This window comes from Tenrec ecaudatus, chromosome 9 (genome assembly GCF_050624435.1).
Source record: "Tenrec ecaudatus isolate mTenEca1 chromosome 9, mTenEca1.hap1, whole genome shotgun sequence".
NCBI classification, from domain to species: Eukaryota; Metazoa; Chordata; class Mammalia; order Afrosoricida; family Tenrecidae; genus Tenrec; species Tenrec ecaudatus.
Genome location: NC_134538.1, coordinates 71,204,164 through 71,226,863, shown reverse-complemented (window position 1 = coordinate 71,226,863; position 22,700 = coordinate 71,204,164). Strand labels below are relative to the sequence as shown.

At 46.4% G+C, this 22,700-nt stretch overlaps 1 protein-coding gene across 1 annotated transcript in view; it reads right to left on the bottom strand.

Annotated features, from left to right (window-relative positions):
- Positions 1-240: 240 nt before the first annotated feature.
- Positions 241-22,700, bottom strand: part of AOAH (acyloxyacyl hydrolase) — a 248,111-nt gene continuing 225,651 nt past the window's right edge. Inside the window, exons 17-21 of the mRNA XM_075557546.1 lie at positions 21,323-21,381; positions 21,169-21,228; positions 15,840-15,936; positions 8,540-8,616; positions 241-942 (exon numbers count right to left, since the gene is read on the bottom strand). Coding sequence (XP_075413661.1) covers positions 814-942; positions 8,540-8,616; positions 15,840-15,936; positions 21,169-21,228; positions 21,323-21,381 — 422 coding nt within the window. The 3' untranslated portion in view covers positions 241-813. The remainder of the gene's footprint in view (positions 943-8,539; positions 8,617-15,839; positions 15,937-21,168; positions 21,229-21,322; positions 21,382-22,700) is intronic.

The following is a 22,700-nucleotide window of genomic DNA, read 5'->3' as shown; positions in this document are numbered from 1 at the left end:
CTTTCATTCAAGTTTTGCTGCTTCTTACCAGGCAGTCTCGCCAGGGATGGGCATCTCAGAGAGGAAGTGTACTGCAAGTCTTCCCATTTGACATCAATCTTACAAAAGTAAATGATTTTACTCACAATGTTTTGTGAAGCTGAGAGAAATACTTTAAAACTATTCATAATGAGCAACCAATTTTATTTTTCTATGAAGAATATAACAAAGCCATTGTTATGAGAACAAGCAATCGGATAATGCAGTCAAAGAAAAAGGGTCAGTTTGTGAATTTCATCAACTTTAACATTTTTACTTGTTGTGATTTCTGTCCTCATTTTAGACAAATGTTCAAGTTTGTACGGTTTTTTTTGGTATTCTTTTTTAAAACATGATTCACAAAACTCGGGCTGTACCTACTTGTGAAAGCCCGTGCGAGGAGAGGCTTCCCTGGCTGGGCCATCTTCCAGAAGATAACAACAGCAGGAGGACCACAGTTCCCCAGCAGACTGAAACTCTGGGGGAACTGTTAAACATGTTTTACCCAGAAGTCTCTTTTAGAAGAATTAGCTATTACAGGCCATAGCCAGGTCCTTACTTGCAATGCCACCCAACATACTTTAGTAAAGGTTGTTGGAGGGGCAGTTGATGGGGAATTTGGAAACAGCAGTGCACTGACTCACACTGTCTTTCAGATATGCTCTTAGAGAATAAAGCACTTGGCAAAGACAGTGCGAGTATTATGGAGAACCTTCCCCAGAATAATTTGTTGAATGAGTTGATCAGTTTACCACGTGGCTGCTTCCCTGGGCTCCCAAGGGTGTTCTGGGAGATTCAGTGTCCTCCTTGGTCTCCAAACACTTGTTCAATCTGGAGGTTGAAGGGATTCTCCTTTCCCAGGACCTCAGGCCACTGGTGCTGCATCTTCTTCCAGAACTGATCTGCAAGTAGCAGCAAAGTCACCTGCCAGAGAGACACAGCCAGGAGCAATTGTGAGGTTAGGAAAAGGTCAGGAATCCACCATCAAGGTTTACTACCTTATTTCTGGGGCAGATAGGCTAGTGGGCAGACAAAGCAGTGTGGGAGAGGACGGCCTGGGTGGGAACTGCAGGAGTCCGGGAGCCGGGTCACCTCGTGGGGCCAGGACAGGAAAGGCAGCTGGGAGGGTGGAGAGTCTGGCTGGAGCACAGAGGGAGGTGGCATGTGCTTCATGCACAGAAAGAAGCCTTTTCTCTGGCTTTCCTCTCCTATGTCCAGCTCTGGTTCTGGGTCGCACCCCAGGATTTGCTTGATTCCTGCTGCTAGCAGGATTCTTCCTCGGCTGTCTAACCTTCCAGCTTCTCCTTAAAGCATGTCTTCACTGAGGACTCTCTTCCTCTGCCGCTCAGGCTCTCAATTGTTAAATGGGGCGTGGCCAGGCCTTCAGAACCTGGACGGCGACATCCCAACAGTGGTTTCCATGTGGAGTCATGCGGGAACATGACTGCTGAGGGTCTGCTACAGGCATCACATGGTTTAGGGAGGATGCTAAGGAATCCATGGGAAAGTACATGATCATTGTGCCCAAGGGGGCGCAAGTACCTTTCCAACAGGCAGTCCCGGAAGCTCCCTGTGTATGTGGCAACCAGTAGCCCTCTCCTCTCTGGGCCCTGGGTCTCTCTGTTGTAAAGCAAATGGATGAAGAACATGACCCCAAAGTCCCTTCTGGGTCTGAAGTAGGTATAAGATTTAAAGCAAACTTCAAATTGGATGGAATCACTGCAGTAAGGATCTCCAGCATTTTAATTCATTCCCAATTCTTTTGAACTGGATCTCGAATTCCATTCATCTAACCACATGGTCTTGATCATACCTGTGTGGTGTCTAACACACACACACACACACACACACACACACACACACACACACACACACACAAACTGTTTGCATCTTGCAAGCAGGCAAAGTCAGAGGCTAGCCCTCCAGCTGCAGGCACTGGGGGAAGGGCCTGTTGAACTCACATACACAAAGCAATCAATGTCAATGAAGACAGAAGGCTGGTCTTGTGGCTGCTTTTCCTGCCAGTTCTCAACAAAGTGGCTGTTGCCGGGGCTGTGGGAAACCACTGCTTCTTTTTCTTTCCTTTTTCTTTATGTACCTGAACTGTCTTCCCACCAAGTATGCATCTGTGGCCATTGATTTCCCTCTCTAGGTGGACCGGGAGGAGGAGCTCCCTCCAGGTGAGGGTCAGGAGTGGGAAGTGAAAGTTAAATGGTAACTGTTGGGGTCGAAAGCAATCAGTCCTTGCAATGGAGATTAAGATGTTGGAATGTGCGTTCTCCACAGATTGGGTGTAAAATGAGAGTGTCCGTGTTTTGCTAACAGAGAGATGGGATTAAATGACCCGCTCCGTTCATTTATTTGAGCAACCTTTACCGAGCCTTGGGGGCTTCTCTTATAGCCAGTCTCCCGTGGTCCAGCCCATGACGCACTGCACAGGGCAACGCACAGGGACCCTTTACCCTCCAGACGCGTTCTCACTCTTGAACACAAGTATTTAAGCAGCATCTATTCATCGTAGAGACATTTTAGAAGTTAGTAAAATAAAAAGAGAGAAACATCATGAGCAATTCCTACAGAGGCAGCCACTCCTAATACTGCAGGCAGGGGCTTCCTCATTTTCCATCTGTCTGTCTCTCTCCCTCTGTAGCTATCGATCTGCCACCCATCTATCTGTGTTTGTCTGGGTAGACTAGAGAAGCAAACCAGGGAGACTAATATGTGTTTAAGCAAGTGTTTTATATCAAAGAGTAATTGTATATTCAGAAACCACCCAGGCCCAGTCTAGATCATGTCCATAACCCCGATATCAGCCCATATGTCTGATACCAGTCTGTAAATTCCTCTTTAGACTCATGCAACACATGTAATAATACCGAGTACAGGAAGATCATAGGCCAGTGGGTGGAAATCTTATGGATCCAGTGTTGGTGGAAACATCTCAGTGCTGGTGTGGGTCTCCACGTGGCTCCTCCAGCTCCAAGGCTCTGGCTGCCATCAGCATAGCTCCACATGGCTTGTCAACAGGAATGTCTCGCAGGGAGATGAATCAGAGAGAGAGAGTGTGTCCCACCTCCAGGCAGGAAGACAGAAGTTCCCAGAATCCTCCTAAGAAAGCCATGGCCACACAGAAGCCTCATTGACTATGACCTGATTGACAGGCTAGACTCCATCCTTTCACAAGTTGACAGATTATGTAACTGCCTATCTGTCTGTCTGTCTATTCTATACATCCATCCACCCACTTCTCTACCCATATAAAAACAGGACCCTTCTATAAATATCATTTGGTAACCAATTTTATAAATACATAATGTATACAGGTTCCTGGGGAGCACCCATTGCGCTTGGCTGGTAACTGAAGGGCTGAAGGCAGGTGGTGGTGCAGCAGAGGAAAGGACCTGGCAATCGGCTTCCTTGAAGATGACAGCCAGAACACTCAGGGGCCGTGCTGCTCTAGTACATGAGTCGGGACCCACTCAATCGCAGCATAGCGACACGTTACTCGCCGTCAAACTCCCTCCCTTTGGCAAACCATTTCACAAACCTTGACAAGTACATACATACATTTGTGTAATCTCTGCCACCACTGGAAATGCTTTCATCTACTTAGTATAGTGCAAACATATTGTTGTCACCGAAAGCAGGCCCGGATCTGTGCATTAATTTGCCGCAGTTCTTCCATCCACGGGTGCACAGTTATTATGTAACCACTGGGGACTTCAGGACCGCCGAAGGGAGCCCCTCTCGCTGCACTGTGTCCGATGCTAGCAGCAGGAGGAGGGTTTGCGTGCTGTCTTGCTTACTGTCACCACGAAATACAAACAGGGCCTGGACTCTGGTCCAGAGGAGTGCTGGGAATGCACCATTCTGGTTAAGCCGGGGTTTTCTGGTTAGTAGAGTTCCCTGTTGAAAGTCTTTCGGAATGCTCACGTTCTTACTGCGCTGCACACACACACACACACACACACACACACACACACATCTCTATATAAACATATCTATATCACTGCCGTCAAGTTGACTCCAACTTAGGTCCCTCATGTGCGTCTGTGTTGAATGGTGCTCCATGGAGATTTCAATAGCCGATTCTCCAGAATAGGTTTTTTCTACAGCGGCTTCTCTGGGTAGGCTAGAGTTGCCCACCTTGTGGTAGCAGAGGAGCGCGATCATTGTTTGCACTGCCTGTAGCTCAGTAAGGCAGGGGCTCCGAGATCAAGTTAGCATTGTGCGTTCAATGGTTAGGCTGCTGCTGGGAGCTATCCAGGTGCCCAAACCACAGGGCGGGCCTTGGCCTCGTTAAATTCTCATAGACGGTCCGACAAAGCAGGAGATCATATAGTCTATGGTCTTGGAGTGTCTTTCTGTTTTCACTGAGGCCCCTTCTCTCCAGGATTCAGGCTTGTGTCTATGGGGAGGGGAGGGGGCTCGGATGGCTGAGGCCTTGTGATTGGGGCCCTGATGGCAGCTCCCTGCTTTCAGAATTCATCCTCTCTTCTACCTCTTCTGACACTTTTAAAACGGGAGCCACCAAGCTCCCTGGCTTAACTGTTGTGGCAGTTACATAATATCCTGCTAATTTAAGAAGGGGTGGAGTCTAGCCTGTCAATCAGGTCGTAGCCTGATGACCTCATTTGGAGGCTCTGTGGAGATAAACAGCTCACTGGAGACTAGATACACACTCCTTTCTCTGCTTGTCTTCCTGCTGACAAGCCACATGGTTACCCCTGATCCAACCAGAGCCCTGGAGCTGGAGGAGCCATGTGGAGACCCATACCAGCCCTAAAGAAGCTTCCGTCACCACTGGATCCACAAGACTTTCCACCCACTGGCCTGTGATCTTCCTGCATTTGGCATGAATCCATGTGTTTCCGTGAGTCTGAGGAGGAATTTGTAGATGTGTATCAGACAGATGGGCTAATATTAGACCTATAGACCTGAACTGGACTGGGCTGGGATGTTTTCTTAATATGCAATTATTCTTTGATATAAAGCTCTTTCTTGTACACATATGAGTGTCTAGGAATTTATTTCTCTAGTCAACCCAGACTAACACATTATATTTTAAATTTATGGTGAGTTCTTCCCAGTCAGGTCCCAGTCCCCCAAGCAAATATACATTGGAAGGTCTGCTCCTCGCATCGGGGAGACACACTCAGATGTGACAGAATCCTAGGTGCACTTGGTGGGAGTCAAATCGGGATTCCTCTGCACACACACTTCACAAACTGATGATGCCATTTCCATTGCTATAAAAATAGCACTCAAGTAAAACTACCTTAGCACAAATCCTACACAGTGACTGACCTTTCTGTAATATTTTAAAAAACATAATGGCAAGGCGGAGCAAGACTAGGGAGTTATAATGGCTTGGTTCCTTTAAAGTTGCCCTCTCACTAAATTTAACTCTGGGGATCTTCTAGACCAAGGTTACAAGCATAATTAAGTCCCTGCCTCGCCCCCATCTTTTCTTTCCAGCAGTCTAAAGGCTACCAAGCAATCCGGTTAAGGTGGCTTTAAAATTTTTTCCCGAAGTCTTTACCACAGGCATGCCTGGCTTTGTTTTTTCAGTCTCTTAATCGGCTCAGAAATACAGTCTATTGGAACTGGTTAATTTTTTTGCGATGAATTTTAAATCTGCACATTGAAAATATAGTAATGATGGAAGATATATTTACCCACATTAGGATTAAGGGACAGTGTACATTGCTGATTCTAACCCCACTGTGGGAGTCCCAGTGGTGCTGGGACAGTAGTTCAACCCAGCAGCCGCTCTGAGGGAGAAAGAGGAGGCTGCCTGCTGCCTTAAAGATTTAGTCACAGACTCGATGGCAGTGGGCTTGTTTTGTCTTTGTTTTTAAACTTCTCAGTACTGACTCCTTGTGGTCATCACTTGACTGCTATTGCTAGGTGATATGGAAAGAAAAGATAGTCGAAATGGTCCCTGAGTGTTTGGAAAGGGGGGCTTGTGCAGTTATTTGAGAATGTCCAGGTCTCTGTTAGCCTCCCTCTCCCTACACCCCATCTCCAGCAGAGTTTCCCTTCTTGATAACTCCACTTTCCTCTGGACCTTTGGTCCCCTGAAGTTTACAAATTGAGTCGAATAAAATTTTGAGACCAATTAACTGTTTAAAAACAAACCCACAGAGGAGCGTGGTGTATTTTCTATGTCAGCTTGGCAAGACGACGGCTTCCCCTTTCTGGGGAAAGCACTAGCTTCAATTCCAAATCACAGCAATCCTATAAGGCCTCATGGAGTTCCTACGGCGATGCTTTTTTATGGAGGCAGACTGTCACATCTTTCCCCTAAGGCCCAGCTAGTGGGTTTGAACTGCTGAACATTCAGTACTTAACCTCTGGCTCATCAGGGCTTCTTATATGAAAGAGTCATATGTGAATAAATCCCAAAGCAAACTCACTGCCATTGAGTCACTTCAAATGCACAGCAACCTCATAGGACAGAGTAGAAGTGCCCCTGTGGGTGTGGGAGACTGTAAGTCTTCACAGGAGTGCACAGCCTCATCTGGTTCCCTCAGGGTAGTTGGAGGTTTCAAACTGCTGACTCCTGGGTTAGCAGCCCAACATGTAACCCACGACACCATAGGACCCCTGTGATGAAATAAGTTGGCCTTTAGCAAAGCCGAGATGGCTTTTCATAATGCAGTCTAATCTATCAGTTACTCGGATGAAGACCTGACTACTACGAGGAGGATGGCTTGGCGGTGTTCTGCCTCGACAGCACGGTGGCACAGTGGCTGATGAGGGGAGCTGCTAACCCAAGCCACCAGCTACTCTGGGGGAAAAGATGAGGCTTTCTACTCCCCTCCGGTCTCAGGAACCTGCATTTTTGAGTGTATGTGTTCAAGAGTCTCACCTCAATTTTCCTGTGACCTAATTTTTTGGATGCGGATTGCCCCGTGCTTCACAGCCGGGAAACCCAATAGACACCAATGAGAGGAAATCACAATAAGGTGGTAAGGATCAGATCATATTAGCAGAAAGGCAAACATACAAATAATGCTTAAGACGGAGAAGACTCCCACCCATCAACATTCAAAAAGCCAGGGAAGGAATTTTTGTCATGGGACAGCTAAGAGATGGTTGCACCTAGTACCAATTCAGGTCATGGCTATAAGGGAGGACAAATGGCCTGGTTCCGAGTTTGATCCAGTATAGTCAAGATTACAACGGGCTCTGCTGTTCTTGACTCTTGCCTGTGGCTAGACTGGATCTGCCAGCTGCCCGGTCAGACTAGATACTCTGTAGATGGGTTTGGACTCCCATTTTTCTCCATTGCCTTCTCCAAATTGGGTGCTCATAATTTTAGGTTTGATACGTTTCACTTCACCATATTTGAATTTTATAATTGTCATCTTTGGATTTCAGAAGTTGGTGTGCCCCTTCTGTGGGGACTTTGTTGACTCCTTGCTTAGATGGCTGCTTGAATGCAAACCTTTAAGACCCCAGGCACTATTTCTAGTCATAGCCGGGCACCATCTGCTTTCTTTGCCACCCTTTGCTGCAGCCCCCTTATCTCCATGATCGTTTCATGAAGGTGAGTATCGAGCAGCGCCATGATGTAAGAACTAATTGTTTTTAAGTTGGAGCTAGGATTTGGTACAAGCCAAGAGCTCATTCCTGAATCTATGTTTTTAAAATTTTTAAATAAAATTTGCTGTAAATTGGGAATTCATACATATGCCATATCATTATATAGTTCAAAATATCAAATATAATTGTACAATTGCTTCCATAATCAGTCTCTAGACATACTTTTCCTTCCTGGGCTTGTTGATATCATTTCCTTCTTACCTCCCCTACTTCTCTATCTCCCCTCCCACAAACCCTTGTTATGTTTGCTTTCCCTAAAACCTCACCTTTCTCCCTTGGAGTAGCTGGTGGTTTTGAACTGCTGACTCTGCAGTTAGTAGGTCAAAGCATAACCACTATGCCATCAGGGCTCCTTGTATAGTGTAAACATAATTTATATGTGTGTTAGGAAACTCAAAAACCTATGTGACTCTCTTTACTGGAGTATTCGCTTCATTTCAATGGTCTGGAACCAAGCTCACATCACCTCCAATGTTTGCCTGTATTACTTCCTACTGATTTCCACTCGATGTTTACTTCACCTTCTATCTTATACCTTTCTGTAAGTTATTGTAACAAAACAAGTTAAAAAACATTTGTTCTGGAAATAAACAGATAAAAATTAATACATGGATGTCTGAAAATAGCAGCTGCACAGCAGTTGCTGAAGAATCCGCGTCCACCCTGGGTGACCCCGCATGTGTCAGAGTGGAACGGTGCTTTGCAGGATTGGTTCTCAAGGACTGAGTTTGGGAAGTTGGTCACCAGGCCTTTTCTCAAGGTGCTCTGTGCGTCCCTGAACTGCCAACCTGTCTTGGCCAATGGTCCAGCACGTTAACCATTTGTACCTCCCAAGGGCTCCTAAAAATGTATCAAGATATGAAAACGAGACAGGTACAGCGTCCAGAAAGCACGCTGTGCTTGTGCTTACCTCACTGGGGTGGAATCCATCGACAGGTTCAATGAGCTCCCAGGGCTGTCCACCTCTCCTCTGCCACTCCTCCACAACTGCAGGGCACAACCAGCTGGTTAGAGACGTGCCTTTGCCAAGGACTATCAATCAATGTCTGCGAACAAGGACCCTGAGAAATGTCGTCAACGCTGAGCTCTGTTCCACCCCCGCACCTGCCCTCTGGTCCATCCCTTAGCTAAGCATTACTGTCCCGGAGTGGCTAGTTTGGGCCGGGGCTTTCTGAGCAGATCTCTCCATGTCTTTCCCAGCAGCGAGCCAGTGTCTGAGCGTGCTCGGTGGCAGTCATGTGTGTTGTGGGGAGCGTGGTAGGGAGAGAGATGAACTCTAAACACCAATCTAACGCCATCTCATTTTTCAGTGGCTTCGTAGGCTGGCCTGACAAGGAGCAGGTGGGGCTAACTAAACGTTTTGTTCACGTCTCCTCTCATGGCTGCCATGTTCAGACACTGCCAGCATGTGTCAAGTGACCACCTTTAAACATCACACTGGACCGCAGAAATATGACATAACTACCTAATCTTATCTCAGCATCACACATGGAGGGAGTGTGGCTACATGAACTATGATGAGCCCCAAAGTGATGCAAAGCAATAAAACCATCCTTCAAAGGGGGTAAGAGACCAAGGGCGTCACTCGCTCCAGGGGCACAGCACAATTAACCATCACATTGTGACGTCGTGTGATCCCCATGGACTCCCAAGCACATCTCAAACCCCCAGAGAGCCGCCAGAGAGAGAAAACCAGTTGGAGACAGCTGCTCTTGGCCCAGCCCAGGCCTTGGGTCCTGCTGGCCACTCTGCTGCCGCTGCTGGCTAGGAGCTGGATTCTCACTCACCTGTCCCTCACGCTCCTTCAGTCTTTCCTTTCCTCGTTGACTGGGAGATGATCACCAGTCTCTCCCTTTGTGTATTGGGTGGGTGGTGGATGCGGTGGTGGTGGTGGGTGCGGTGGTGGGGGTGGTGGGTGCGGTGGTGGTGGTGGTGGGTGCGGTGGCGGTGGTGGGTGCGGTGGCGGTGGTGGGTGCGGTGGCGGTGGTGGGTGCGGTGGCGGTGGTGGGTGCGGTGGCGGTGGTGGGTGCGGTGGCGGTGGTGGGTGCGGTGGCGGTGGTGGGTGCGGTGGTGGTGGGTGGGTGCGGTGGCGGTGGTGGGTGCGGTGGCGGTGGTGGGTGCGGTGGCGGTGGTGGGTGCGGTGGCGGTGGTGGGTGCGGTGGTGGTGGGTGGGTGCGGTGGCGGTGGTGGGTGCGGTGGCGGTGGTGGGTGCGGTGGCGGTGGTGGGTGCGGTGGTGGTGGTGGGTGAGGGTTCTGTTACTTTCCTACCTTCCAGCTTTATGATGATTCTCTAATTGAGCTGTCTCCAGTCTAAATTTCAAACAACGTCACTTGGCAGAGTTTCTGCATTTGCTAGCTAGCTAGTCCAACAAGTTCCCTCAACGCTGTTTGTCGTTAGTTATTGGAAGTCTCTCTCCGATCTCACAGTCATTGCACAGGGGTCTCGAGTGCCGCGTGCCACAACAACCAATGCCGGGAGAGGCCCAGCCCAGGGGAGATGTGGCTTCCTTCACTTCTTAAGCGACTTCGCTTCCCTGCCGTGCTCTTTGACTTCTCAAAAGTTCCGCATGCGTGTTCTCTTAATTATTTCTTTAATTTTGTGTGTGTGTGTTTTCTTCTCATTTGATATGATGCCATAAGATGTTAAAGAAAAGAAAAACAAAGGGAAGAAATTCTGAAAGAAAAGTCCAAAAGGAAGCTAAGGAACGGCCAGGCAGTGACCAGGAGATCGGCCTAATTGCAATTGATCTAACAGCAAGTTCCAAGCTGCTGACCAGTTGACAGGAGCCAGATGAGTAAGAAGGAGGCAGCAGCAGATACCCATCCACCAAGCCCCGGACCTGGCCCGGACTTCCCAGACATCTCTGATCCAATGTGAGTAGGAAGCCGTTTTCCAGGCTTTGAAAATATTGACTGTTAAGCTGAATCAGAATACATGCTTTCATGCTTCTCATGGCCAAGAGAAGAATCCTGAAAGAATGACCATGATCCGAATATTTGGAAAATCTAGAATGGAAAGTAAATTTGAGCCAATTATATATATAATATATATATAAAGTTTAAGGTCATACTCAGATTTGCTTATATGCCTACTTTGCTGACACTATCATTAGCCGACAGTCTGCATTGATGGTGAGAGTAAAAATATATACCGTCTGACTCTTTTGCCCATGAATGGCACATTTCTGACAATAATGGTCACAGGTGTGAAGCAAGAGTAGTGATGGGTATGAAGCTTAAGGTTGTAGGTCAAATTGGCTGATCCATGATTCTCAGTGGTTTGGCAGTTATGAAATGATGAAATGATGTAGCCATTTTGTGATCTGATGTGGCCATCCTCCGTCTTTGCATGGTGCCAATTTTTGCGTAGCATTAACTGGGGGAGTGGGAGTTGGCTCAGATAAGTTTTCTTTAGTGAGATTCCATTTCAGCATCTGGGCTTAAAGTTATCGTAGGCTATTGCCCTTTAGATTTGGATTTCATGCTGATTACTGCCTATAGGCTAAAATCATGGCCCATAATTAAGGGGGAAAGTGGTAATAGACATTGTATCACATGAAATAAACACAGAATTTAGTCATCAAAATCAGCGACTAACCATGCATGATGGCCATTCTCTGCTAACTCCTCCTGAGAGCCAGGACAATCCCAGGATTGTGAGGATTATCAGGGAGACTCAAAGTGTTGCCATGCTTTGTAAAGGAGTGGAGGATGTATCCTGGGCTGGGGGACAGTGGAAGAGGCCCAGTTTGTATTGTCACTGCACTCCAGCAATTCAAAACAATGGGAAAAATAACATATCCTTTCTTGTCAGGGTGAACCGCTCCTTCCCTATCCCCCACGTTGGTCAGCTACTACAAGGAAGTTTATTGTTGGGAAGAATGGCCTTGCCACATCAAATCATAGAATGGGGTTTCAAGGAAACAGCTTCAAGCTTATCAAGGCTATCATTAATCTAATTATGGTGGGAGACATTGTTTCTTATATGATAGTTGTGTGTACAAGGGTCGTTGCTTAGCCATGAAACCTACAGACAGGCGAGAGCCCAAGTGTTATCTGTACTGTGTCTGTTTCATTTATCTCGGGGACAAATTTTGTTTTCTCAGGATAAATGCAATACCAGACAGTGACATCTATTTCTCCCCTGATGGATTTTCGAGTGGGATGTCCCAATAAGGGTAAGATGGTAAGATAGTTTCTTTCCCACTCATCATCATAGTTCAAAATAGGCAATGAAAATCTGTTTGTTCTTCAGAAGACCCAAACCACCCTTCTCGAGTTCTTGAATTGTCATGAGCAATCTCTTGGGATTTTGGTATGAGACTCATTCTCTTTATCTACCGTCAGCAAAACTTAACCACGGCTAGCTTCTCAGAGATGGGTCAGGAGTCATAGAAGATGACTAATAAAATATTTGGTAGTCCTTCGAGGAACAGCAACAGTAATAGATACTTAAAAAAAATCTGCTCTTTGGGCAGCCCCGTGAAGTCATTGGCTATCTTTACAAACAGATTTACTCCAGTTGAGTTGCCTTGGAAACTGGGGGCAGGAGGTGGCTTATTTAAGCTGTCAGTATAAAAGCGGCCCTGCTTCCTGCCCTCTGTCTGGGAGATATGATGCTGGCGAAGAAAAGACATCACCTGCTCAAGTTGGCATTTCCTGAGGGAGGCAAAGTTGCTACCCCTCTTTCATTCATAACCAGTTGGAAGATGACTCAGCAAGAAACAGGAAGAGCCTTCGGAGATGAGCAATCACGGGCCAGTGTTGGACTGAGGTTGCTGGAGGGGACCCCAGAGGTTTAGGGCTTCCCTCCTAGGGAGAGGGCTATTAATTTGTTGTTTTCCCTGTCATAGGATGTACAATGGTAAATTTTAGTATTACCAAAATATGAGGTTATTTGTGATGACAGATCACCGTATAAACTATAGAAATGTCAGGAGAGAGTTTTTCCCCATGATGATTAATATTGCTGATGGCATGCAACTGGACAGTGTTTCGTTCTGTTCTATATAACGTTGCCATGAGTCAGAGCTGGCTTGGCAGCAACCGACCAAAATGAAAACATTGGATGTAATAAGTTACTTTGTAGGGGTTTTATTTCTGATAATGGGAGACAGTTGAGCTGACGAGGTGCATTTGTACCATATCTTCCTTCAAGGACCTCCAACTGATGCACAAGAATGATTTGTGGTAGGAGGGGCACCGGGCATCAAAAGAGAAAAACATTTATTCTCTACTTATTATAGACTTTGGAGGAGGCAATAGGTGCTCCCCATATGTTGACAATGGTGATGGTGGAAAGATGCAGCTAACAGTTCATGAGTCCTTAGGATGTGCAGGACACAGTTCGAGTGTGTAATAGGCTTGTCTCACTTAATCCTTATATAATCCCTAGGGTAGATACTTCTACCCTACATAAAGGGTACCAAAGGCAGAGGGGTTATGGCATTTTCTCTGGGTCACCTAGCTAGTCTGTGTCTGAGCTGGCACAGGAAGGAACACAGCTCTGATGGTCAATTCTGCTCTCTTTCAAGAACTGCACATTGTACCCACCGCGAAGTAGACCATATATCCAGGAGGGTGAATCTCTTTCTATTCAGAGAGATGAAATCTTGTTATAAAGCTAAAATTTTGAGTTTTAAAAAATTATCTTTGCAGGGATCTAACTGTGGGTGTAAGTGCAGACCTTAACAGAGTGTCTAGGTGAACATAAATGTTCTAGGCCTTTTCGAAGAGGATGATGCTGGGTCAGAAGTTTACAGTGGCAGATTTCTGCCTCCCTCCTTCACTCTGACCATGTTAGAGTGTCCTCCCTAATAGGGTGTCCACCAACTGCATATGGGAAACATGACAAAAGCCCTGCCAGAGTGTTGAGTCTTACACTTATTTTACCAATGACAGGGTATCATAAGACCTCAGGAAACTCCTTCAGCTGCTGGTTGGAATTGCAAGGCAGGGCTAGTTGGGAGTTTCTTGGCAGCGGGCGCTGTCAGGTGCTTAGTTCAGCTGGGTGGTTTTTAGGGTCTAGTGTTGTGAGGACAGGAAAGGGCCGAACTTCAGCGTCTGAGCATGTTAGGCCAGCAGGGTTAAACTGACCACTATTGAGTGAAGGACAATGCCCTTCTGTCTGTCCTCCAGGTACCTGTTTTGTTGATGGCTACATGCTCAGCAGGTCCCTGGATGGCACAGAGGTTTGCATTTGACTAGAGTCTGAAGGCTGGTAATTTGAACCCACTCCAGAAGAAATGTCTGACCATCTGCTTCTGTTAATGTGACAGCCACAAAAATCCTATGGAGAAGATCTACCATGTGACACGTGACCTTGCCGTGAGTTGGAATCTACTGGATGACAACGGGTTTATGTTCTCAGCACCTAAGCAATCGCTGGCACATGAAAGGACTCAGCAAAAATCTGATGGCTGATTGAACTCTCAGTTTTAGAGCAATTAGAGTCCTTTTATGAAACTTAAAAAATATACATGGATCATCGTGACCTTACAGGACAGAGTAGAACTGTCCCTGTGGGTTTCTGGGACTGTAAATCTTCATAGGCATAGAAAGTGTCATCTTTCTCTCCAAACTGCTGTCCTTGTGGCTAGCAGGGCCAATGTGTAACTCCCTACACCACAGAAGGTCGCAACGAGTCAGAATCGATTTGATGACAGTGAGGTGTTTGGGGGCATGTTTTTGGTGCATGTAGATTCACTAGGGATTGAGTTAAAATTCAGATTCTGTTCACGTGGGTCTAGAGGGAAACCTGAGATGCTGCATTTGTAACTAGCTGCCTGGTTATGCTGCCACGGCTAGTCCCAGACCTTACTCTGAGTAGTAAGGGGGAAAGGGGCAGGTGCTCCTTCCTGGGTACCTGCTATGTCCCAGGCATGATATTTATGAGGATTACACATTACTTCATGTGATTATTACAAAGATTAGTTAGGCAGATACTACAGCCCCTTCTGCGTCTGCAAAGGGGCTTTAAATACGTTCAGGGAATTGTCTCTAGTCCCAAAGATAATAAGTGACAGTGCTAGGGATCACTTTGGAAAACAACAACAAGTCCCATGCGAATGTGAGACATTATTATATTTTTAATCCCTTTATCTATATTCAAGGTTGACAATGATCAAAGATCACCTGGTGGTGCATTAGTTTACACCAGGACTTCATTAATGAGTTTTTCACTCTGCATTTTAATGAGAGGTTATTTATCAAAATGTCTCTCCCCATGAGAGAAACGCGCATCACCCAGACAGGAAACCGAGTTAAGGGTGATCAGTCTCATTGGAAAGATGTTCAGGACTGAGGTGCGAGTGTATGCGATGCGAAACGTGTCGGCTTGTGTAACATCTGATAATCCATGATAGCCATCTGCTGCACCCCAGATGCTTGGGTGGGGGAGGGGACGCTCTGGACAAGAGGCCTCCCATCCCAGTGCATATGCAGGGAAGCTTTCATCAGCATCCTCTCTGCTGGCAGCCAGTCAGCAGGGGGCTCTTCTCTGATATCAAAAGGGCTTAGTGGTGGAAAGGAGTCTGGAAGGATTAAAGACCATAAATAATCATTATTTAAGAGTCAAGAAATACAGGATGAATCGGTAGCTCCAGGAAAGAAGGCTGGCTTTGTGCAGTCATGTGCCAGTGACCTTGGCCTTTGAACAGAAGGCTTGAAAGAAAACTTAGCGACAGTCTTCCCAGAAAGCTTGCCCATAGGCTGTCCACTTTGCCGCAGAAAGCTTCTCAGTTCTCCACTTGGAGATTTTAAAATAGGTTCATCTTTCTGGGGTCTGCATCATTCCTGAGTGTTCTGGGTCCTTCCACGCCCACTTTGCGAGGTACCATACCTTCTCTTTCCTTCCTGCCACCATCACCTTGAGCCCACGAGGGAAGGAGGGCATTTGCTACATTGCCAAGCACAGCTTAGGCGATTCCACGCGCCTGTTGGTTCCCAGCCCAACTGGTTCCTGGCTCTCTTGCTTCGGGGATTCAGACGCAATGAGAGAAGACACAAGGGAGCAGAGCCTCCACAAGCCCAGAGAGAGCTTCCAATTTCACCCCTTTTCCCACCCTTCTTTCAATCTTCAGAGCTAGTGGTGCATCAGTATTGGCAGGGAAGACCCAGCCCCATCTATTGCCTGCTGGTTTGTAGAGGTGTTGTGCGGAAAGATGGCTGCCACATTGGTCTCTGTCACTACCTAAAAACAAGCAACTTACTTTCTTGCAAGGTGAAATCCATATAGAAGAGATTGAAGTTTGTAAACTTCTCGAGGCTTGCGATCTTTTTCAGTGTGCTGGAGAGTTGTGCTGCTCTCTGGAGACAAGGGAAACAGAGGATTCCATGAAGGGCAGGCTTTGATGTCAGTGAGATAATTCAGGCAGACAATGACACCCATCCTCAGCATCCCTACCCCACTGTTCTCGCTCTAAGCCCTCATCAGGGATCCCTGGTGGGTCAAGGGTTAAGCATTCAGCTGCTTGCCCAGAGGTAAGCAGTTAGAGGTCACCAGGAATTCCTTGGGAGAAACCCTCCACCCCATCCCACCCCATCTCACCCCGCACCCCACCCATCCTCTCCCTGTAAAGAGTACCTAAAAAACTTCACTGCCATTGAGTCAATTTTGACTCATGGTGACCCTATAGGATGGAGTAGAACTGCCTTTGGGGATTTCCAAGACTGTAATTGTTTACAGGCATAGAAAGCCTCCCCCCTCTCTCTCTTTCCCACAAAGTTGCTGGTGGTTTTGAACTGGTGATCTTGTGGTTAACAGCCCACCTGGTAACCTATTATATCACCAGGGCTCCTGGAAAGATTAAGCCTAATCATGCCATCAAGTCAATGCCAGCTCATAGTGACTCTCTAGGACAGGGTAGAACTGGCACCGTGGGTTTTTGAGACTGTAAATGCTTCTGGGAGTAGAAGGTCTCATCGTTTGACCATGGGATGATGGCTGGTGGTTTGGAACTGCTGACCTGATAGAGAACAGCCCAACTCATAGCCTGCTTTGCTACCAGGACTCCTGTAAACATGACAGCCTAGGAAACTCTGTGAGGCAATTCTGCTCTGTCCTACTGGGCTGCTATCATTTGGAATCAACTCAAGAACTTGACATCAGCTGACTATAGCTCTGAGCATTAAATTCTACCAGTGCACAAATGACCAATGAATATATGAGAAATGTAACATTCGTTAGAAACCAAATCTTAACGGCAAACTTTTCACTCATGAGATTGTCAAGAAGATGAAGATTGTGGCAATCCAGTCTGGTGGGAGTGATGAACAAGCAATCATCTCAATGTGAGTGAGGGGGAGGCAAGAGAGGAGACCCAAAGCCTACCTATAGACAATTGAACATCCCTTCACAGAAGGGTCACAAGGAAGAGACAAGCCAGTCAGGGTGCAGTAGAGTACCGATGAAACATACAACTTTCCTCTAGTTCTTTAATGCTCCCTCCCGCACCCCACTGTCATGGCCCTAGTTCTACCTTATAAATCCAGAGCATGTTCACTGGTACAGACCAGAGGGACTCACACCACGGGGAATGCAGGACAGGTAAACCCATCAGGACGAATAATGAGAGCAGCGATGCCAGGAGGGGAAGGGGCAGGTGGGGGAGAAAGGGAGAACCAAGCACAAGGATCAACATACATCCCCCTCCCAGGGGGACAAACAACAGAAAAGTGGGTGAAAGGAGACAGTGGTTGGTGTAAGACATGAACAAAACCTCCCCAATAATTTACAAATTATCAAGGGTTCATAAGGCAGGGAGGATGGGGGGAAATGAGCTGATACCAAGGACTCAAATAGAAAGAAAATGTTTTGAAAATGATGGCAACACATATACACATGTGCTTGACACAATAGATGGATATGTATGGATGGTGCCAAGAGCTTTATGAGCCCCCAATAAAATAATTAAAAAGAAGAAAAAAAAATGCCAGTTGTTTAAACCTCTCTGGAAAAGAGCCTCACACTATGAATCAATCCTGAAAGACCAGTAGCTCTTTGACCTGGTAGTTTGGCCCTCAGAAATTTGTCTTCAGGAAATGCACATGAAGATACACGCACAAGAAGGTTCATCATGCTGCTCTTAATTCGAGTAATTCAATGGGGAAGAAATCTACACATCCAACTCCAGGGAGAAAGGAAATCATGGTGCCTTTATATAAGGATGCTGTAAATCAGTGGTTCTCAACCTTTCTAATGCGGCGACCCTTTAATACAGTTACCCATGTTGTGGTGACACCCCAACCATAAAATTATTTTTGTTGCTACTTTATAACTGTAATTTTGCTATTGTTATGAATTGGGCAACCACTGTGAAAGGGTCATTTGACCCCCAAAGGGTTTGCGACCCACAGGTTGAGAATGCTGTTAGTGGTAATCATGTTAGAAGGACATATATGCATATAAGCAAACCACCTGCTGTCCAGTTGATTGTGACTCATAGTGACTCTCTCTCTAGGACAGAGTAAACCTGATCCTGTGGTTTTCCAAAGGTGTAACTCTTTATGGGAGCAGAAAGCTTCATCTTTCTCTCTTGGAGCAGTTGGTGGTTTTGAACTGATGACCCATTGTTAGTTGCTAGCACTCCAATGCATAACATAATCTGGTGACAATTTGGGACTTGAGAGGATTAAGAGTGAATGGGGTGGAGTTTAGTCTGTCAATCGGATCATAGCCAATGAGGCCTCTGTGTGGGCATAGCCTTCTCCTGAGAATTCTGGAAAATCTGGATTTTCCTCCCTGGAGGCGGGAGATACACTCTCTCAGCTCACTCCCTTGGAGACGCTCTACTGACAAGACACATGGCACTACGCTGACAGACGTATGTCCTGGGAACTGGAGGGGCCACATGGGGACCCCTGTCAGTGCTGAGATGTTTCTACCGCCACTGGATCCACAAGACTTTGCAAAACCACTGGCCTATGATTGTCCTGCATATGGCATCATTGCCTGTGTTTTGTGAGTCTGAAGAGGACTTTATTGATTGATATCAGACATATGGGCTAATATCAGACTTATGGACTTGATCGGATGCATTTTCAATATTCAACAGCTCCTGTATGTAAAGTTCTTTGTTATACACATATGAGTGTCTATGAATTTGTTTCTCTAGTCTACCCAGACTAACGCACAACTGCTCCACCAGGGATTTTTACATATAACCCGAGAGAGTGGGAGTTTGATGATTTTATCATTGCTCTTTGTGCTTTTGATTCTCCAAGTTTCCTTTGGTCATGGCAACAGAAGTCCTTAGGTGGTGCCAACCTTTGATGTGCTCAGCTACAAACAGAAAGGACGGAGGTTTGAGATCACCACCCAGAGGTGTCTTGGAAGGACATCTGGAGATCTGCTTAGAAACATTTGGAAACCCTCTGGGAGGCAGCTCTCTTCAGAGGCCGGAGATAGCTACACGAATCCGAGTCATCTCCATGGTAGCAGCCCTAGGTTTGTGGTCATTAGAAAGCTACTCCATGGAGACCAGGTCTCCAACATCAAAGGTGGGGTGGTGGTGAGAATCACATCACCGTGAAAGAGGGGGAGTGCATGATGGGGACCCAATGCCCACCTATAGACAGCTGGACACCCCTTCCAGAGGGGTAGTGAGGAGGAAATGGGCCACTCAAGGTTCCGTGTAGCAACAATGAAACTCAAAACCTTCCTCTAGTTCCTGAACGCTTCCTCCCCTCCCAATCATCATGACCCCAATCCTACCTTGCCTTGCGGACCTGGTTATACCAGAGGATGTACAGCGGTGCAGTGGGGATCTGGAGGCACAGGGAATCTAGGACAGACGAACCCCTCAACACCAGCGGTGGGAGTGGTGACACCAGGAGGGAAGGGCATGTAGAAAGGGAGAACCGATCTCGGAGATCTATGTGTAACCTCCTCTCTGGGAGATTGGCAAGGGGGAGGTGGGTGAGGGGAGACGCCGGGGAGTGTAAGATAAGATATAATAATTATTTATAAACTATCAAGGGACCAGGAGTGGGATCGGGGAGGGAGGGGGATGGGGGAAAAAAAGGGAAACCGAGCCGATTCCAAGAACCCAAGTGGAAGGTGAATTATGAGAGTGACGAGTGCAACGAATGTATAAGGATGCTTTGCTCAATTGATGTATGTACAGATTGTGATAAGAGCCTTATGAGCCCCAATAAAAAGATTAAAAAAAATAAAATATATGAACCCCCCCAAAAAATTATCAATCATCATATAGATGTCATAAGATTTCATAATTCAAATGAATCAAGCATAATTGAACAATCAGTTTCAAAACATCTTCTTTCTTCTTGAACTCTTTGATATCAACGCCCCTTTATTCCCTCTCTCCCTACCCTTCCCCCAGGAACCCTATTGTTATTGTCATATTATCACTATTATTATTATTATTTAATCTTAATAAAAAGACACCCCCCCCAAAATAATAAACATAGTTATAAATTAAAGTAAACTGAATAGGCATGGCAGTTCAATATGATGAGTGATCTAGAACTCAGCCTCTGTTCTTTGAGAAAAGTAATTATATAGTTGAACAATTGATAGGGCTAGATATGGAGTCCATAATATAATCCCATCAATTAAAAAATCTCATAATGATATTCACACTGTGATTATGATGAATATTATTTTTCTAAGGGAAATTCACATTGAAGTAAGTAGTAGAAATGGGGCCTTCTGTCTCCATCTTACTCTTAGCCTGTTCTGGAAAAAAAAAAGAGTGAAAGTGGAGATGGGAAATAAATAAAGAAAATAGTACAACAAATGGACAATTGGTGGATAAGGGCAGAGACTTCAATAATTCTTGAGGTATTTTGCAAATATATATAAATCTGAAATTTATATTCAACTAAAACTCCCAAATAAATTTGGAATGGGGGAAATTTGTGGGGACATGGATTGATAAGGATTTGTTGTGGGTAGATAATTGACTGTGAGTTGAGTCATGGGGCAATTGAAAGATCTTTATATTATTTTATTTATTTTGGTATTGCTTTGATCATTTCAGTAATAAAATCACTTTTATATGATCTCAGAGATCATGCTAAACATTCACAAAAAAAAAAAGAAAGCTACTCCAATAAATATTTTTCAAAGAGTTCATTTCCCAGAGGCAAAAGGTGTGCCTTTTGCTTGTACAATGTATTCTCTCATCGAAGAGAGCAAGGTTTCAAAGTATCTGGTCTTCACTTGCTTCAATTCTCTCAGCTATTAGTTAGGCTAACCTTTACTTAGCTCTCTCCATCTCTACAAATAGGCTTAGGACCACTTTAAAAGGTGTGTGTGCGTATGTATGTGGGCATGCATACATGAGAGAGACATGCAGAGACAGAGACAGTGAGAGTGACAGAGGGACCAGAGAGAGACAGAGGAAGTAGAGAGAGGGCACACCCCCTCTTCCCCACGCCGGCATTTGGAGGTTGTTCTTCACTATCTTGGAGACAGTCACCCTGCTCGACAGAGTCTTATCCCCCATGAAACACTGCAGAAGACCCAGGCCAAGGTGCTCAGAGATGGCATCACCAGGACTGCGACTGTTGTACCTCTGACGTGAGAGTCCGGAGTGTCTTGTTGGCAGACATCCAGCCTTGGCAAGGGTTGACCTGGGAGCATGAAAACATGGCTGATTAAAGGGGACCTGTGACAGGTAAGAGGGAGGGTAACCTTGGGGGAAGAGAACTCAAGGTGGGAGCTCACCTGGAGGCAGCTCAGGAAGGAGTACAACTGCGCATAGGTCACGTCTTTATTTAGCTGGCCTGGAAGACAGAGAGGTCTTGGATGTCACAAGCAGTGAGAGACTTCTCCTCCCCCGCAGACAGTAGCACAGACAGGATGTGCCCTGGTGCTGCATTCGGCTTCATGTGCATTCCTTCCAGCCCAGGCACTAGGCATTCAGACCAGAGCCTGGGAGGGACCTGAGCAGTTCATGCCCACCTAGAGCTCTTGTTATGGGCCAGGGGGGGCCTAGGGACCTGACTCCAGGGATGAGGGAGAGGAGCATGGAGCAGATAGAGACCAGGACAAGAGGATGTGGGGTGGTGGTGGTACAAAGGGTTAACACCCTGGGCTGAAAACCAAAAGGTTGGAGGTTCAAATCCACCCCAAAGCACTGCAGAAGAAAGGCCTATCAATTAACTTCTGAAAATCCAGACATTGAAATCCCTAGGACACACAATTCTAATTGGATACATTTGGGGTTTCCATGAGTTAGAACAGACTCAGCGGTAGCTGTTGGTTTTAAAATATATATTTTAAAACTTCTTATATGAGCACAGAATAACTCTGACAAAGACTTCGAAGAGCCGCAGTTTCTCCCAGCCATATATGAAATGTCAGGTGCCCGTGGGGCCACCAAGAGCATTCCAGGTGGCTGTTGACAAATCTCTCTCCAATTTAGGGAACATCCTGATCTCACCTGACCAAGGACCTGGCAGGAATTTATGGTCATGCCAAACCTGTAACTCGATGAACGTAGTCTGCTAAGACTTTGTATCGGTTGCTGCTTTGACTCTGAGCATTGCTCCGGTGGCTCTTGGAGTAGGGGGCCATCACTTTAAGTATTCCTCCATGGCACTGGATGAGGCCTTGGAGGTTCAGTGGTAGTAGAATTCTGGCCTTCCATGTGGGAGATCCAGGTTCGGCTCCTGGCCAGAGCACCTTAGGTGCAGCACCGCCGTCTGTCAGTGGAGCCTTTGAAAACCAGCCAGTGAAAATCCTATTCATCACACCAATCCGTCGTGGGGATGGCCCAGGACCTGGCAGCATTTCATTCTGCTGTGCGTGGTGTCACCAAGTGTCGAAGGCCAACTCCACTCTAGCCAACAACAGTAGCCTGGCCCTGGATGGAGGATCGCTCAGAGGAAATCCTATTTAATCTCTCGTTAGCAGGTCATGTTTATGCATTGAATTTTTGATGTAGGTGAACAAGGGACATAAGAATAAAGAAAGGTCCCTAGGTGGCATTCATAGCAGTTCGAACCCATCCGGTGGTAACATGAATGAAGAGGCCTGGCCATTGACTTCCATTAAGATGGCAGTCACGACAAGCTCCTGGAGCGGTTCCATGCTGTGAGAC